The sequence below is a fragment of the Balaenoptera physalus genome (assembly GCF_965194825.1).
Source record: "Balaenoptera physalus genome assembly, chromosome: 19".
In the NCBI taxonomy this organism is placed as follows: domain Eukaryota; kingdom Metazoa; phylum Chordata; class Mammalia; order Artiodactyla; family Balaenopteridae; genus Balaenoptera; species Balaenoptera physalus.
Genome location: NC_138900.1, coordinates 14,297,152 through 14,313,979, shown reverse-complemented (window position 1 = coordinate 14,313,979; position 16,828 = coordinate 14,297,152). Strand labels below are relative to the sequence as shown.

The following is a 16,828-nucleotide window of genomic DNA, read 5'->3' as shown; positions in this document are numbered from 1 at the left end:
GCACGCGCTTGTCCGCGCCTTCGGCGTCCTCACCCTCTCCTTCCCCCTCTCCTTCCCCCAGGTCCTCCGACCCCGCCTCCTTGGAAATGCTCCCTTCTTGCCCCACCCCTTTTCTAACCTAGCCAGGCACCCAGCCCCTCCCATTTAGAACCCAAAACTTAGACCCTCGCCTCTTTAGAACCTTGAGACCAGGCTCCGTCCCGGACCCCGTCCCCATATCCTCAGGGACCAATGGCGCGGATGGGTGGGAAAGTAAGGGATCCTCTCTGGATCCTGAGAAAATGCGGGCTGGGGGGCTGTTCGCTAGAGCCAGTGCCGGGCTCTAGGACCCAGCGGGCAAGTGCGCCTGCCTCGCGCTTACCCCTCCCCCAAGCCGCCCCCTCCCCCCCACCCATCTTTCAGGTTCCCCCTCCCTCCCCCCTCGCCCCGGCTCCCGGTGCCCGTCTCTAGCGCCGCCGGAGCCAGCGAGGGAGCCGGAGCGAACAGGAGGAGGAGGAGGAGGAGGAGGAGGCCACGTCGCCACCGCTCGGAGCCCGGCCGGAGCCTCGCAGGCAGGTGCAGAGGGGGGCGAGGGGGCGGGGGCTGACAGACCGCCTGTCACGGTGAGGGGGCAGACGGCACCGCGCTGCGCCTCCTGCCCACCGGGGCGCCCCCCAGACCCTGGCTGGAAGGACAAGGGGGTGGGGGCCCCCAAACTGCGCGGCAGCCATTTGGGGTACCAGTGTCCATTTGGGGGGCCCGGACTTCCTCGGAGGACGCCCCATTCATAAATTTCCGTACTGGACCCTCACCATTGGGGAACTCAGGGGACCACTCCCCCCGGGAAACAGATGTGTGGGGAGCGTAGGGCATCCAGAAATCCCGGCGTCCCATCCCAGTAGGCCCTGGTGCGGTGGGGACCCCTGCCCTCTTTCTCTGCTTCACCTGTTGTCGGGGGAGGCGGGCGGACAAAGGAAGCAGCGTCACGTGACTGCTCATTCACAAAATCCCATCCCATTGAGAAAAGGGGGCTGGGGGCGCTGCGGCCGCCCCTTCCCCTCCCCAAGGGCTGGGGAAACCCGGCAGCCTGCAGGTGGGGGAAGGGGCTAGACCTCGTTGCTGGGGTCCCTAAGTCTGGGGCGCCAAGGTCCCTGCGCTCGGCGGTAGTGAGGGGTTGGACGCTGATCCCGATTACTGGGCGGAGGGCTAAGTCCCTTGAGCTGGGGGGCGGGGTAAGATGGTTCTGAAGGATGCTGGGGCGGGGAAGGAGAGGAGGAGGGATCAATTCCCCCCGCCCCCACCCCCCGCAATCTCTGCCCCTTGCCTTTCCTCGGCAGGGGCCTGAGGGAGCAGGCTTGATTTTTGTGAATGAAATGCTCTCTGGATGTGTCTCGGTCGCCCGTTTCTGGCTTCCTCTGCCTCCATCTCCCTTTCGGCCTGTCTCTGGCCATTTCTGGTTCTCTCCTTGCTCCCTGCCCATCTCCCGTTGCTGGGTGACTCAGTGAGCTTTGCATCCGGTCTCATTCATAAATCCGGGAAGGGGTGGGGGGGAAGAGAACCTGGGTTTCTCACCCAGCCAGTGGCCTGGGCGGCAGGGTGCGGAGGCAGTGTAGGGGGGACTGGAGCTGAGTTGATGGGCTCTAAGAAAATACATATGCGCAGGCACCCAGCTGTGAGGGGGACGATGGGTGGGGCTGTGGGTACGTGCTGAGGGAGGAGAAGGAGACAGGGTTGATAGGGGATGAGCAGGAGGAGGAAGGGAAGTGGAAGAGCAAAGCTATGGGGGTGAGGATGGGAAAGATGGGGAAAGGGAGGAAAGGTGGGTATGGAGAAAAAAGGTAGATATGGAGAAGAAGGTAGGCATGGGAGAAAAGAGATGGCAAAAGGAAGAAAGAAGCCATGCTGGAAGAAGGTGGGCATAAGAGAGGTGACGGGTATGGGGAGACAGTGGGCCTAGGGGAGGAGGTGGGTGTGGAAAGTAAGGTGAGTATGGGTGGCTAAGGGTGCAGTAGATCCAGCTGTGAGGGATGAAGAGCAGAGATGAGGGTTGGGGGAACACTGAATAGGAGAGCAGGATTGACGCTCACTGACCCTGTTGTCCCTGTCCCCCCACCTCCTCCAGGTACATGGTTCGGGTCCGAGCCGTGGTGATGGCCCGAGATGACTCCAGTGGGGGCTGGCTGCCTGTGGGGGGCGGGGGCCTCAGCCAGGTGAGCGTATGTCGGGTCCGAGGGGCCAGGCCCGAGGGGGGGGCCCGCCAGGGGCACTACGTCATCCACGGGGAGCGCCTCCGGGACCAGAAAGTGAGCCACCCTGGGGCGTGGGGGTAGGGTGCGGGTGTGGGGAAGTAGGGGAATGGGACTGGGGATGTAGAGGTGAGGTCAGGTCATCTCCCAGCACCGGGGTGTGGGATAGAGTTGAAAGTACATCTGTCCTCTGTCTGAGAGTGGGGAGTTTTGGGACTATTTGGGGTATTAAGCAGGTCCTGTCCGCTGCCATTGCCTGCTGGACTGTCACAGCAGCCTCCGCACTGGTCTCCTTGCCCTGCTCCTGCTCCCTCCCCCAACCTCAGTCTGTTCAAAAGGGGCTGGGCTAACACCTGACTCAGATCATATCCCTCCTCGGCTCAGAACCCTCCCCGTGGCTCCATCTTGCTCAGAGATCCTCACCACGAGGATTTTACACCACTGGCCCCTGTCTGCCTAAGTATATGGAGGCATTTGGTGGGGGGACCGTCTGGAAGTGTCCAATAGGGTTTACAATCCTAATGTGGGTTCAGCAGGAATGTTCTGGGCTGTCTGGCCTGAAATGGAAAGAGAATGTTGACGTTTCAGCTGGGGATGTAGTAGAAAGGTTTGGATCGTTTGAAAAGGCTTGGGGTAAGGGTTGAATTTCAGAGCAAGGATCAGAAGGAACAATGTAGGGGGGTTTGAAATGGTGTGAAAGAATATAGTGGTGTTGGGCAAGAAGATGAGGGAACTTCCAGGGTGTTGACCAGCATCTGAGGGGAAATCTGTGGGAGTTTGTTAAGAATTTGGGGATAATATTTGGGGAGCTTATTGGGGCATCAGAAGGGTACTAACAATAACATTTTGAGATGTTCAGTAAAATTTGGGGAGTATGATTGAGTCAAATGGGGGATATTGGCTATCAGAAAGAGGCTGACTCATTTTTTGAAGCATTCAATAAAATTTGGGATTCCTATTGAGATATGGGGCGGGGGATGGTTAGGAAAATGTAGGGATCAAGGGGTTTGGGGGAAATATTGGAGTATCAGAGGTGTGCTCAGTAAAGTTGGGGAGTGGTATTGGGGTGTTGATCAGGGTTCAAGGGTACACCTAGGATTGAGAAATGAGGTTTGTGGGATGCTCTGGTATAGAGTCTGGGGAAGTCACAGGCATGGCTGGAAGAGGGTATCTGACCTGGCCCCTTCCTGCCCCCCTCAGACTACCTTGGAGTGTACCCTGCGGCCAGGCTTGGTTTACAACAAGGTGAACCCCATCTTCCATCACTGGAGCCTGGGTGACTGCAAGTTTGGGCTGACGTTTCAGAGTCCGGCAGAGGCTGATGAGTTCCAGAAGAGCCTGCTGGCAGCGCTGGCTGCACTGGGTCGAGGTGAGTGGCGCAGGTGGTGGGCATTGGTGGCGGGGGGGTGGGCGGGGGGGGAGCTGGGGTGGGGGGGTGGGAGAAGCTGGGCCCAGGGAACTCACTCTCTGCCTTTCTCCCTGCCCCAGGCTCGCTCACCCCCTCCTCCTCCTCCTCCTCTTCCTCCTCCCCTTCCCAGGATACCGCAGACACTCCCTGCCCTCTGACGGTGAGTCTCCAGGATGCAGCTCTGCTGGGAGGGCAGGGGTTTCTTTCTATGCTACAAACATTCTTGAGCACCTACTGTGTATCCAGCGCCATGCCACGTGCTGGGGACACGAATTTGGGCCCAAACAATAGTGTCAACTTTGATCCCAGTTATTCTAGTTTTTCTGTTCTATCTTGATTTATACGTTCATTCAAGGGTATTTATTGAACACCTTGAATAAGAAGTGTTTTAAGCACTGGGGATACATCAGTGAACAAAACAAAATCCCTTTCCTCGAGGAGCTTCTATTCTAGTGTGGAAAGGCAGAAAAAAATTTAAGGTACACTATAAAAATTAATAAATCTTAAAAGTAAATGGGTGAACAAATTAATGGGAAATCCATCCTTCTCAGGGGTACAAACCTTGGAGTCATCCTTGCCTCCTCTCCTCTTTTATGCCCCTCATCTAATCTGTCAGCAAATATTGGCTCCACTTTCTTTTTTTTTTTTAATTTGGCCGCACCGCATGGCATGTGGGATCTTAGTTCCCGGACTGGGGATTGAACCCAGGCCCTGGCAGTGACAGCGCTGAGTCCTAACCACTGGACCTCCAGGGAATTCCCTGGTTCCACTTTCAAAATGATCGGAGTGTGCCTCCAACCTGGTTACTGTTCAACCTCATCTCCCCACTGGACCATCTCATCAGCTGCTCATCATCAACTGCCCCCTCCCCACCATCTCCTTTCCCCACACACAGCCAGAGGGACCCGATTGACATCTAAGTCAAATTATGGATATCTCCCACTTACAACCCTACCCAGGCTCCATCTCGTGGTAAAGGACAAAGTCCTCACAGTGGCACGTAAGATCCCACATAATCTGGCCTCCTATTACTCTCCCTCATGCTCGCTTGGCTCCAGCCACACTGGCCTCCTACTGGTACTCCAAAAGGGCAGGCACATTCCTGTCTCAGCGCCTTTGCACTCGCTGGTCCTCTGTCTTAGAACACTCTTCCCCAAATTTCCACATGGCTTATTCCCTTATTTCCTTCAGGGCTTTGCACACACATCACCTTAGTGAGGCCCTCCCTGAGTAACCGGTTTGAAATCTCCCAATGCTCCTTATCCTACTCTTTATCCCCATCTTCTAAGATATTTTTCTTATTTCCTCTCCCAATAGACAGTTTTATTATCAATGACTTTACTGTCCATCTCTCATGCTAGCATGTCAGCTCCAGGAGGGCAAGGATCTTTTGTTGCTTTCTTGCTGCATCTTCAATGCTTAAAACAGTGCCTGGTAGACAGTAAGTGTTCAGTAAATATGTGTTGAATAAATTGATTGAATGAATAAATGCACAGAATGTCGGATTCGATTTGGCACTTGCTGGGGTACAGTGGGGGTTGCTCGAGAACACTTGGAGGAACAAAACTGGTTCCCTGGGCAGAAAAGGGGGATTCCCAGGGTAATGGGAGATGCAGGTGGGTCTACAAAGTCACACAGACAGGTCCCACTTATTGAGCACTTACTCAGGAAAGGTGCTGTGCTCTCCATGCTCCATCTCACACCCTCCCAATGGCCTCTGTGAGCCTGGCATGTCGTGGGTGCTCAATGAATGTTTACTGAAGATAGTAATCGGATGAGGTGGGAATTATTCCCAAGTTACAGAAAGGAAACCAAGGGTCTGAGAAGCTCGTAAAGGACAGAGCTTGGTTTGGATGGGAAGGAACACATTCCAGGTGGGTGGAACTGCCCCAGTAAAGGTGTGGTGGTGGGAAGGAGGCAGGAAGACAGCTGACAGCCAAGGGAGAGGGCTTCTGAGAAGGGAGGATGATTTGATGTTCTGTAGGTTGGTGAGCTGAGCAGATAAGAGAAAGTCAAATAATAATAACCATTTCCAGCTCTTCCTGTACTTCAGGCATGTTTTATGCCCTTTAGAGTGGGTCCTAACCACATCGTTATGAATAGACAATATTATGATCCCCATTTTACAGAGAGGAAACTGAGGCTCAAAGAGCTGAGCTCACTTGCCGGAGGTCACACAACCAGTCAGTGGCAGAGCCGGGGCTTGAACCCAGGCCTGTCTGGCCGCAGAGCCCTCGCTCACAATGGGAGGGGGTCTATGTAAGGGCATCGGCTGTGCCAGGGGTCCCGGCTCTGAGGCCGCCAATCTCCCCCAGTCCCACGTGGACAGCGACTCCTCCTCCAGTCACAGCCACCAGGAGACGCCTCCCACCGCAGCGGCGGCCCCCATCGTCACCGTGGAGTCAGCTTCTGGCTTCGGGCCGGCCACGCCCCCCCAGCGCCGCCGCTCGTCAGCTCAGGTGCGACCTCCGACCCCCGGTGAAATAAGGCCGGGCGCTGGGGTCCCGAAAATGGGCGGGAACTGAGGCCGCAGAGGGGCAAGAAACCACAAACAGATTCTAAGGGATGGCTGACCTGACTTATGGCGGGGGAGCTTAGGCCTGGGTTCCTCGGAAGGTTGGGTGAGGGCTTCCTGCGTCTCCTGCGCTCTTGGAGATTGGAAAGTTCTGAGTTCCACAGAGGTTTAGGGGACGACTCGGATAATGACTATATTAGGAAGTTGGTGGTACTCGTGGAAGGAGTCCTTTAGTGCTTAATTCACGAGGGGTGGGGCTCAGTATCCAAGGGGTAAAAGGGACCTGGGGACCAGACTCCTGCGTCCTGGAGGAGGAGACGGCTGGGGTCCAGGAGTCTTGAATCTGAGAGTAGAGGGGGCTGGGTACTGGGATCCCGGATCTTGAGAGAGGGCAGGACTGAGAGCCTGGACCACTGGGTCCTTAAGGTGTGGGTTTGGTGCCTGGAGTCTTCTGTCGGTCCCTAGATGTCCTCTGTCCCTGGGAGGGGAGTGGGCTGAGGACTTAGAAGTCTGAGTACCGGACCCAGGCAGTCAGGATCCCAGGGCAGGACCCTAGGATGAATGAGGCCTGTGGCTGGCTCTGTGGATTTTCGGGTCTTCTAAGGCCAGGATGGATTGTGGTGGGATGTGGGGCATCACAGACCCCGCTAACTTCTTCTCCTGTGTCTTGGTCCCGCAGAGCTACCCTCCGCTCCTACCGTTCACGGGGATTCCGGAGCCTTCAGAGCCCCTGGCCGGGACAGGGGGGCTGGGCTGGGGCGGCCGTGGCTATGAGGATTACCGGCGAGCTGGGCCACCCGCACCCCTCGCCCTATCCACCTGCGTCGTGCGCTTCGCCAAGACCGGCGCGTTGAGGGGCGCAGCCCTGGGGCCCTCGACAGCCCTGCCCGCCCCTCTCACCGAGGCTGCGCCTCCAGCGCCCCCGGCTCGCCCACCCCCGGGCCCCGGCCCGGCCCCTGCGCCTGCCAAGGCCTCCCCGGAGGCGGAGGAGGCGGCGCGCTGCGTGCACTGCCGCGCGCTCTTCCGCCGTCGCGCCGACGGGCGTGGCGGCCGCTGCGCCGAGGCCCCGGACCCGGGTCGCCGGCTGGTGCGCCGTCTCAGCTGCCTGTGGTGCGCCGAGAGCTTGCTCTACCACTGCCTGTCGGATGCCGAGGGCGACTTCTCGGACCCGTGCGCCTGCGAGCCGGGCCACCCGCGCCCCGCCGCGCGCTGGGCCGCGCTGGCTGCGCTCTCCCTCGCCGTGCCCTGCCTCTGCTGCTACGCGCCCCTGCGCGCATGCCACTGGGTCGCAGCGCGATGCGGCTGCGCAGGCTGCGGGGGTCGCCACGAGGAGGCGGCGCGGTGAGGACGGCCTGGTGGGTCCGGTAGCCGGACCGAGGACCCAAAATTGAGGGTCCAGGACCCCGGACTCCGTTCGGACCCCAAACCCAAACCTAGGCACACCCGGAACTTGGAGCTTGAGTTTGGATTGAGAGACCCCAGACCTGGAACCTGGACCCCAAATGTAGGACTGAGAGACCCCAGAACCAGCTTCATTGGGATGTCTGTCCAAGAGGTCCTAGGCATCCTGAGTTCTGGCGTCCCCATTCTCCATCCCCACTCCGCCCCGCTCTGGCCTAGACTGAGGAGATTCCAGGGATGCCCAGACTCTTCACCTCAGGCAGGCAGGGGAGCACACGGATCCCTGAAAATCGGGCTCTGAATCCCGACTCCCTGTTCAAATTACCAGTCTAGACTCAGTCATGCCTGGCACCATGAACCCTCAAATTACAGCCCCAGAATTAGGAGTTGCCGGTACCTGACCCTGCCTGTATACAACTACTCCCAGATCTTGAGACCCTAAGACCCAGAATCACCCCCAGATCATTCCTGAATGCTCATCTAAAACTCGGAGCACCTGTATCTGAGATGTTCTTGTGGCTCCAGGACTTCTTAGATACCGAATCCTCTTAAGATACTCTGAGTCCTTGGATGTGCTCAAACGGATGTTCTCTGACCCAAATGACTTGGGAGACCCATCTAAGAGCCCCCTTCCCCACACGCACACTGCCCAAGATCCAGAATTAAGACTCCAAGATTCTCTGTGAGCCAGGGATCAAAGAAGTTTGTAGACCACCAACACCAAGCCTGTGTTCCCAGGAGCTTTCGATTTCATATACAGGACTCTGAGGTGCCTAGTCCCGCAGATGTAAGACTGGAGGCAACCAACACCTCAGGGCCCAAGACATTGGTCCCAGCCCCTCAGATAGCCCTCTTCCAATCCTCCTTGGACTTGCATTTCAAGCTCCAGAATGTCCTGGAGTCTTTGGCTTCTTCGTACCCACAGATTCCCCAATCCACTAAAGGCTGGGAGCCCAGCTCCCACAAGATGGGATGTTCATGGCAACTCAGACCTCTGACCCCTTGCCCCTGAGTGACCCCAAGGTACTTTAGGAGCACTAGATCCAAGACCCCAAGGTGCCATTGACCCCCAAATTCAGGACTCAAGCGTACACAATATTGGGATTGTCCCTGACCCAAGACCTTGGTCCCTCCATACCAGAGACAGATCTGAGGCTCCCCGGGACCCTAGCACCTTCAGCTCCCAGATTTCTTTGGACTCAAACCTCTCTAGCCTGATATTTCCCAGGCCCAGCTTGTGCATCCCCTGAGACCTGCTGCCGGTTGAATCCTGCCATCCATACGCCCCTGAAACCCCAAGTTCCCAGACACTGGAATTCTAGTCCCAAGGGCTCCAGCCCATGCTCTAGTATCCCACAGAACTACCCCTTTACCCTAAGGGGAAAAAAACATTTTGAGCTAATGTTCCTGGATTCCAGGACCACCCAAGAACACCCCTGCTCCCATCTCTAGGACCCAGCATTGCTGTAGATGATTGTGCAGGCTGTTCATGAAGCAAAGGCACACAGCCAAGGTGGTGAGTGAGGCTGGCCATGCTGTGCCCTCAGAGGAAGGTGTGCATTGCACGAAGGCAACTAGGTATGGCTCTACTGGCACAAAGGCCACACACACACACACACACACACACACACACCCCAGCCTTGCAGACTCTCTTCCAAGCCCAACTTTGAGTCCTAGCCCTAGTCCAAGCCTTTTATGACCTGCCCCTCTGTTAACTCCTTCTCTTCCATTTCAGAGTTGGGGGTTGTTTCAGAAAGTTTGAAAGCCTGGTTCATGGCCCATTGAGAGTCCTCTTCTGGGGAAGGGGGATTCCAAGGTCTCTTTCCCCTGAGTGGAATGGGACTTCTAGTGTACCACAGATCTGATGGCCTCCTGCATGGGTGTGTGTGGGGGGAATCACGGTCTTGGAGCAACACAATCTCATTGTTGTACGGGCTTGGGACCTGCATCTGGTCCCGAGCACCTTGAAATGTGCACTTACCTTTCCTCATTACCCAGACTTGGATAGCCTTGTGGGGGTTCAAGGGATAGGTCAAGGGGGCCAGAGGGATGGATCCTCCTGTCACTTCCTTTAAATTATTAACTATTTATTACATCCGGAACCTGTGAGATTCAGCTCTCTCAAGCAGACCCTGGGATGGGTGAGAGAAAAGGGGGGTGTCCCTCCCATCCCCACTCTGCCCAGCTCTCATCACTGTCAGACCCACCAGAGCTGAGGGCGGAGGGACTGGGGGCTGGGGCAGCCTGGGTCCCCATCCCCCTCTCTGTGCCTCGGTCTCCTCCCTTCCGTGGTGGGCGGGGGGAAGCTCCATTCTTAACCTACCTCGTTTTGGGGAGGGGTGGGACGGGGGACCAGAGTGCTGTAAGGTGCTGCGGGATCTGCGGATGAAGTGGGGGGCTGGGGGACGGTTCCCTGGCTCCCACCTCCCAGCACCGCCTCTCCCAGGTCTCCCAGTCCTGCTCCCTGCTGATACCCACCTCTGATCCATGATTACTCTTCATCACCCCTAAATCAGGGGTGCATGGAGGGATGACCCTGGGAACCAGGAAGACCTCAGACCCTGGAGCCCCCAGGCCCAATTTCCCAGCTGCTTGCCCCTCAGATTGGATGCTTGGCCCCCATACTTGGGGGAAGCACCCCGACATTTATCTTCCTGATCTTGATTCTAAGCCAGTCTGTGACCTCAGTGTTGTTATCAGGGCAGGCTGAAGTAGTGGGGGATGATGCGGGCCGAAGACCCAGCCTTGTCATCGGGGGAGGGGCATGAGATATCGGCTCCAAGAAATGTCTGTGACAAAGTCTCGGCCTGTGTTCTTTATTTGCATTGATGCACCCCATCCATTCACCTTCCTGAACCACCAGACCAGTCCCCTACCCAAATCCTCCTTTCCCCTTCCCATCCTTTAGTCCCAAGCAGACCCTCCAGCTGAATTTTATACCTCCAGTCACTCTACATTTATTGGACACCCTTTTTATTGGACACCCTAGGCGCTGGGGATAAAGCAATGAACAGAACAGACAAAAATTGGGGAATTCCCTGGCGGTCCAGTGGTTAGGACTTCACATCGCTTTCACTGCCAAGGGTGTAGTTTCAATCCCTGGTTGGGAAACTAAGATCCCTCAAGCCACGAGGCCAGAACAGACAAAATCCTTTCCCACAAGGAACTTATGAGCCTTATAGTGAAGGAAACAACATGTTAGAAATGATACATAATATAAAGAAAAAATAAAGTGGAGATGGGGGATACAGGCAGTTGTAGCCGGGGTGGTCAGGGAGTCCCCACTAAGGAGCTGGCATTTGAATGAAGCCCTGAAGGAGGTGAGGGAGTCTTGTGGATGTCTGCAGGAAGAGCACTCCAGGTAAAGGGGACAGTTGTGCGAGGCCCTGAGGGAGGAGCACGCCTGGTGAGTCTGAGGGACATCAAGGGAGCTGGAGGGGGGGAAGCAAGGAGGAGGGTGCATAGGAGATGAAGGCTGAAAGGTGACAGGGAGAATCTGTGGGGCCTTGCAAGCTACCGCATGGACTTTTCTGCTCACCCGGAGTGAGGTGGAGCTACAGGAAGGCTCCAAGCATGGGAGGGATGTAACCTGACTCAGGTATTCATAGGTTCCCATTGGCTGCTGGGGTGGGGGGGTGGGGGGGCAGATACGGGGAGGACGGGGCATGGAGACAGGGTGGAGGCTGCTGGGATGGTCCAGGGGAGACAGTGGTGCACAGGACGAGGGTGAGAGCAGTGGAGGTGGGGAGAAGTGGGCAAGATACTGGATCTGTTTTGATGGTCAAGTTCACCAATTTAGATATGGAGTACACTATAAAGAGTAGAGTCAAGGTTATGACTCCAAGGCTTTGGCCTGATCAATTTTTAGTATTTTATTAAGGTCAACAAATGCCCCCTGAGTACCCAGCCTTGGGGTACGCAGGACTATGGAGGAACCAGATTAAGGGTAGGCTCTGCCCTGGAGAAACAGGTTCTGGCCCTTTTCTTCCCTGAGGCTCTACTCCCAGTTCACTCCCACTCCCAGTAGAACTATAGAAACTACAGGAGACCAGGATAGAGTCGGAAAGAGAGTAAACCTAGAACAATAATTTTAACAACAGCTACAAAAACAAGAGCAGTAATAACAATAGTAATAGGTTAAATGGTTAAAAGCACGGACTTTGGAATCAGATCTGAATTTGGAGTCCTGGCACCACCATGCATTCACTCTCTCATGTGATTCATCCTCTCTGCATCACAGTTTTCTCTTCCATAAAATAGAGATAAGATACTTAGCCCAGTAGCACACACAAAATGCTCAATATATGTTAGTCATTTTTAATTGAGTACCCCGTAGATGTCTGCTAAGCACTTACATACAGGACTCTAATCCTCACAAACAACTGTAAAATGTAGGCGTTATTACCCTCATTACACAGATGTGAAGAAATTTGGCAGGAACACAATGGTGGTGAATGGTGGAGTCAGATCCTAACCTTTGCCTGCAGACAAGATTGCACTCCTAGGGTGCAATCTCTTAATCACCATGGTATATTGCACCTGCTCCCTCTCTCCAAGGCTCAGGGGGGCAGAGGGGTGAAGGTCCAACGGACTAACTCGTGTGTGTGTGTGTGTGTGTGTGTGTGTGTGTGTGTGTGTGTGTGTGTGTGTATGTGTAGCTGGGATTCCTGGGTCCCTGACAGAATTCCAACTCTAAGTAGGAAACGAGGGAAAGAGTTTCTGTACTTGGAGAGAAGTTGGGAGAGCAACACTTGGTCAAAGTTGCTTTAAAAGCAGAGGGCGTCTGAGGGAGGCTGAGGAAAAGGAAGCCGAAGTTGCTTCTATGTCGCAGCAGTAGCGACACCGCTGGTCTGTCGCGACAGCCGGGATCCAGAACGCCCGCTTTGGATTTACATAGCCAGGGGGTTTTCCAGTGTCCTGACTGCTTACTCGAAGGGCGGCGCTCTAGTGCTCGGCTAGGGAGGCGAGCCCGGGGGCGGGTTCTGCCTCCTTCTGCACCAATTGAAATGACGAAGGCCCTTAGCATGAAGATGCTGATTGGTCAGTTACGGGGGCTGGGTGCGCACGCCACTCCTGGGGCGGAGCTTCCCACCGACCGGCAGGGGGAGCGCGCGCCAGGCGAAGGGGCTACACTTTCATGGAGGGGGCGGAGGCGGAGGAGCGGGAGTGGGCCGCGGTGGCCCGGGACCTGCTGGCGCTGGGGTAAGGGGAGCGGGGTGTGGCTGGGGGTGCAGGAAGGGGCAGGTTTGCCCTCAGAAATTCCTACTAACCTCCCCCACCCCCTCCCGCTGCCTCGGCCGCGCCGCAGGTATGAGGGTTTTCCGGGGGCGGCGTCGCTGGGCAACTCGTGCCCAGACTTCAGGGCTCTGTGCGCGCGGCTGGCGGCGGAGCTGGCGACTCTGGGTGCCCTGGAGCGGCAGCGAGAGGAGGGCACGGAGGCGCTGAGCGCCGGCGACGGTACGCATGTAGCGGGAGGCTGGGAGTGTTGGAGCCATGGGTGGCGCCGCCACGCCCTGACACCTCCTGCCTCCGGCAGGTCCTGTTCCCGAGGAAGAATTCCTGCGACAGTTGGCCGGCCTGTTGCGGGAGTTGCACTGCCCTGACCGCGAGCTCTGCGGCGGGGACTGCGCCGCCTCACTGCGGGAGTCCAGCGCGCGCCTGCGTCTGCTTCGTGAGCCGGGGGCTGGCCGGGATGCGGAAGGGGGCGAGGCTACAGCCTCGAGGGGGGCGGGCTCTGCGCGTTGAGGTGGAGCCAGGGATCCCGAGGGGGCGTGGCCAGAATTTTGAGAGGAGCGAGAGGACCGGACGGAGGTGGGTGGTGTCCGAACACTGGGCTAGGCTAAGGGCTCTGCGATGGGCGGGGTTAGTATTTTGATGGTGGGTCTTGAAGCTCACGTGGGTTGGGTTAGACGGAGCGGGACAGGAGGTTCCGAAGTGGGCAGGGTTTGAAATCTGCAGAGGGAGCTGGGTCTCGAAGTGAGTGGGGCTTATTCTGGAGGTAGAAGCAGGGTTCTAGGTGGGCGGAACTAGGAGGCGGGAGGTTTTGAAGCCGCTTGAACTTTTTGACCCCGGTAGGTGGGGTGGCAGCCCTCCTTGATTGCACTGCTGCTTTTCCCTACTTTTAGGCTTTCTCTGCTCAGAGGTCCAGGCTGCTCGCCTCCTCCGCCTGCAATCCCGTCTGGATCCCAGCCCTGAGCAGTCCGGTGTGGAGGGGGCAGAGGAGGGATCTGGCCTGGTCCAGGAAATGGTCCTTACTCTCCAAGCCCTGGGGCTGCCTAGACCCATGCCGGGGACCCCAGCCAGCCGGCTGCTTCGAGACTTGCATGCCAAGGTAGAGAGCTGGAGACCCCTCCGCACCCGGCTCACCTCACCCTCCTCGTAGGGGGGGACAGCCCCCTCTTCAAAAGTGGCTCTGGGAGGAGTGCACAGCCACGGATGTTTCCTAGAACTGTGACTGCCATTCTTGGTTCTATGGCCGGGGTCCTCAGGGTCGTGGGGAACTGGGGTCCACGGAGGAGTCTATCCGATCTCTGCCCAGTCAACCCCAGCCTCCTTCTTCTCTCATCAGATCGCGGAGCTGCTGCCTTCCCTGCCCGCAGGGTCCCTGCAGCCCCTCCTCAGCTACCCGCTGGATGCACCCAGATGGGTAAGGCTGTGTATGGCTGTATGTATGTGAACAGAGATGGGAGTGAGGGGGACCCCTGGCATGACTGAGACCTTTATCCCCAGGAAGCATTGGAGTCTCTGTCCCAAAGCCTGCGAGATCAGTACTGCTGCCGCCGCTGCCTCCTCCTCAAGCGCCTGGACCTCACAACATCTGCTTTCCACTGGAGTGATCGGGCAGAGGTGTGGGCAGAAGACCTAGGCAGGAGCAGTTGTGAGGGCTGCAGCTGCAGGGAGGAGAAATGAGGGCCAGGGATATGACCCTCTTGCTGGTTCGAAGGCCCAGGACATTTTAGAATCTTGTGAGGTTTTGGGGTCTGGAATCTCAGGGCCCCCAGGGCATTCTAGAATTCCCTGGTCTGAGCTGGGAGTGTATTTAGAGCAATACTCCTTATTAAAAGATGTGGGAAGCGCACAACATTGTAAATCAACTATACTTCGATAAAGCAAACAAAAAACGTAATGAAATATTAAAAAAGAAAAAAGATGTGGGAAGTGAGGCCCTGAGTCGGGAAGAGATGCTTTCAAGATTACAGATCCCATCTGGGGAGGTCTCGTGGGCACGTTCTCCATGTCTACCCCTACCCACTAGGCCCAAGGAGAGGCCATGAAGGCAGTGCTGATCCCAATTCGAGAGTCTCTGACCCCAGAATCGGATGTCTCCATTGCACACGTCCTGGCTGCTCGAGCTGACCTGTCACGCCTTGTCCCAGCCACCAGCAAGACTGCCCGCCGCGGGACCTGCTGTGCTATCCACAAGGTGAACACCTGGGGATGGGGGAGGGCCCCAGCATCCTTGGCCTTCAAACTGGCCCTTTAGCCTTTGCTTGTACAAACCTTGTCCTCTTCTGCCTGGGCTCCTGCTCTCGCCTTCTCCTTGGGTTCCTGGCCTCTGGACTCATGACCTCTAATCTGCCCCCTCCACATGGCAGTTAGAAGGATGTTTCTAACTCAAACATCTGACCATGTCCCTCCCTAGCTCAAAACCCTTCTATGGCTCCCCAGTGCCTTCAGAACAAAGTCCACCTATTTACTGAGCCCCTGCCCACCTCTCCTGCTTTGGCTTAGAATCCTCTCCCACCACTCACCCTGTCTGTTGTATTGGGTTTTAACCATTTTTAAAGCAAAACTACCCTCTGTTCAAATGATTACGTATTTAGCCTGCATTGGGAGTAAGGAGTGTTAACCACTGGGCCACCAAGGAAGTCCCAACATCTGCCCTTCCTTTTTCAACCTCATGCTGTTCTCTTGGCTCTCTAGCCCCCTTGTCCAAGATATTTTCTTCTCTGCAACTCAAGTCTAATCACCTCTCAGGTGCTTATGGGCAGCGTTCCAGACCGGGGGGGCCGCCCAAATGAGCTGGAGGCTCCCATGCCCAGCTGGCAGAGCAGAAGAGAGGACAGAGGCGGGCAGAAGGCAGGCCGCCAGTGCTGGGGCCGCAAGAAGAAGAAGTAAAGGGGGACTGGTGGTTGGGGGAGGGGTCCTTCATGAGATGCTGACGTTGATAATCTCTGAGGAGTCACTGTGAGGGTTTCTCTTGGCACCTGGCACCCCAGCCCCATATCCCCTGTTCCTGAGGTCCCAAATGTCCTCCCCCGCCATCTACCATTAAGCACCAAGGACCATGTTCTCTGGAAAATAAATTTAATTAATTTATTTATTTTTAAAAATTTATTTATTTATTTTTGGCTGTGTTAGGTCTTTGTTGCTGCGCATGGCCTTCTCACCGCGGTGGCTTCTCTTATTGCAGAGCATGGGCTCTAGGTGCACAGGCTTCAGTAGTTGTGGCACTCGGGCCCAGTAGTTGTGGCTCGTGGGCTCTAGAGTGCAGGCTCAATAGTTGTGGCGCGTGGGCTTAGTTGCTTCCGCGGCATGTGGGATCTTCCCAGGTCAGGGATCGAACCCATGTCCCTTGCATTGGCAGGAGGATTCTTAACCACTGCGCCACCAGGGAAGTCCTAAACTTAATTTATGACAGCCCTAGGACCTATCTCTGTGGGGGCCAGGTCAGGGGTGCTCAGGTTTGAGGAAAGGTAGGGGGTCTCTGTCCCCTGGGTCTGAACAGGCCCCTGCTGCTCTGACCCTTAAAGCACTTTTCTCTTCAGCAACATCCTTCCCTCCCAATGGGCATGGGGGAGGAGACATGCAGGCATTGGGCAAACATCTGTCAGGTACCCACCATGTGCCAGCCCTGTGCTAGGCATTGGGGATACAGATAATAATAACCCCTGGTCTCCCGGAGCTGACCTTTCTGGTGAGGAAGGGCAGACAAGAAAGTTTAGTTTGTCAGATGGGGAAAGGGCTTTGGAGAGAAATAAAGCAGGAAGGCAGGATCGGGACCATGGCGGGATTGCACCTTTATGCATGATCAGGGGAGGCCTCACTGAGAAGGTGGTACTTGAGCTAAGTCCCAAAGAGGGAGCCATGTGGACCTCTGGGGAAGAGCCTTCCCTTCCTGGCAGAGGGAGTGGCCAGTGCAAAGGTCCTGAGGTAGGAGTATTTTGGGGCATGATCAGGGACCATCGGAGGCCAGTGTAGCTGAAGCAGGATGAGTGAGGGGGTGAGTGGTGGGAGGGGAGGTCGGAGAGGTGATGGGGGCAGATCATGCTGGGTGGG

The 16,828-nt window shown here is 56.3% G+C and overlaps 2 protein-coding genes across 9 annotated transcripts; both read left to right on the top strand.

Moving 5' to 3' along the window:
- The first annotated feature begins 314 nt into the window (after positions 1-314).
- On the top strand, positions 315-10,351 carry SPRED3 (sprouty related EVH1 domain containing 3). Of its 8 annotated transcripts, none has more exons than XM_082437855.1 (6): positions 315-555; positions 2,102-2,282; positions 3,426-3,594; positions 3,714-3,793; positions 5,949-6,092; positions 6,828-10,351. In XM_082437855.1, the coding sequence occupies exons 2-6, from the start codon at positions 2,106-2,108 to the stop codon at positions 7,491-7,493; spliced, it is 1,236 nt and encodes a 411-aa protein (XP_082293981.1). In that variant the 5' UTR covers positions 315-555; positions 2,102-2,105; the 3' UTR covers positions 7,494-10,351. The 8 variants fall into 8 exon arrangements, with proteins under 8 accessions (XP_082293981.1, XP_082293979.1, XP_082293976.1 ...); XM_082437853.1 differs by having other exon boundaries at positions 418-551; positions 2,102-2,189; XM_082437850.1 differs by having other exon boundaries at positions 418-551.
- Positions 10,352-12,608: 2,257 nt separating this feature from the next.
- FAM98C (family with sequence similarity 98 member C) lies at positions 12,609-15,882 on the top strand. The gene is made up of 8 exons (XM_082437857.1): positions 12,609-12,751; positions 12,858-13,006; positions 13,086-13,220; positions 13,675-13,880; positions 14,118-14,195; positions 14,279-14,395; positions 14,805-14,972; positions 15,527-15,882. Exons 1-8 carry the CDS (start codon positions 12,687-12,689, stop codon positions 15,665-15,667), a joined length of 1,059 nt encoding a protein of 352 aa, XP_082293983.1. The 5' UTR covers positions 12,609-12,686; the 3' UTR covers positions 15,668-15,882.
- Positions 15,883-16,828: the final 946 nt, after the last annotated feature.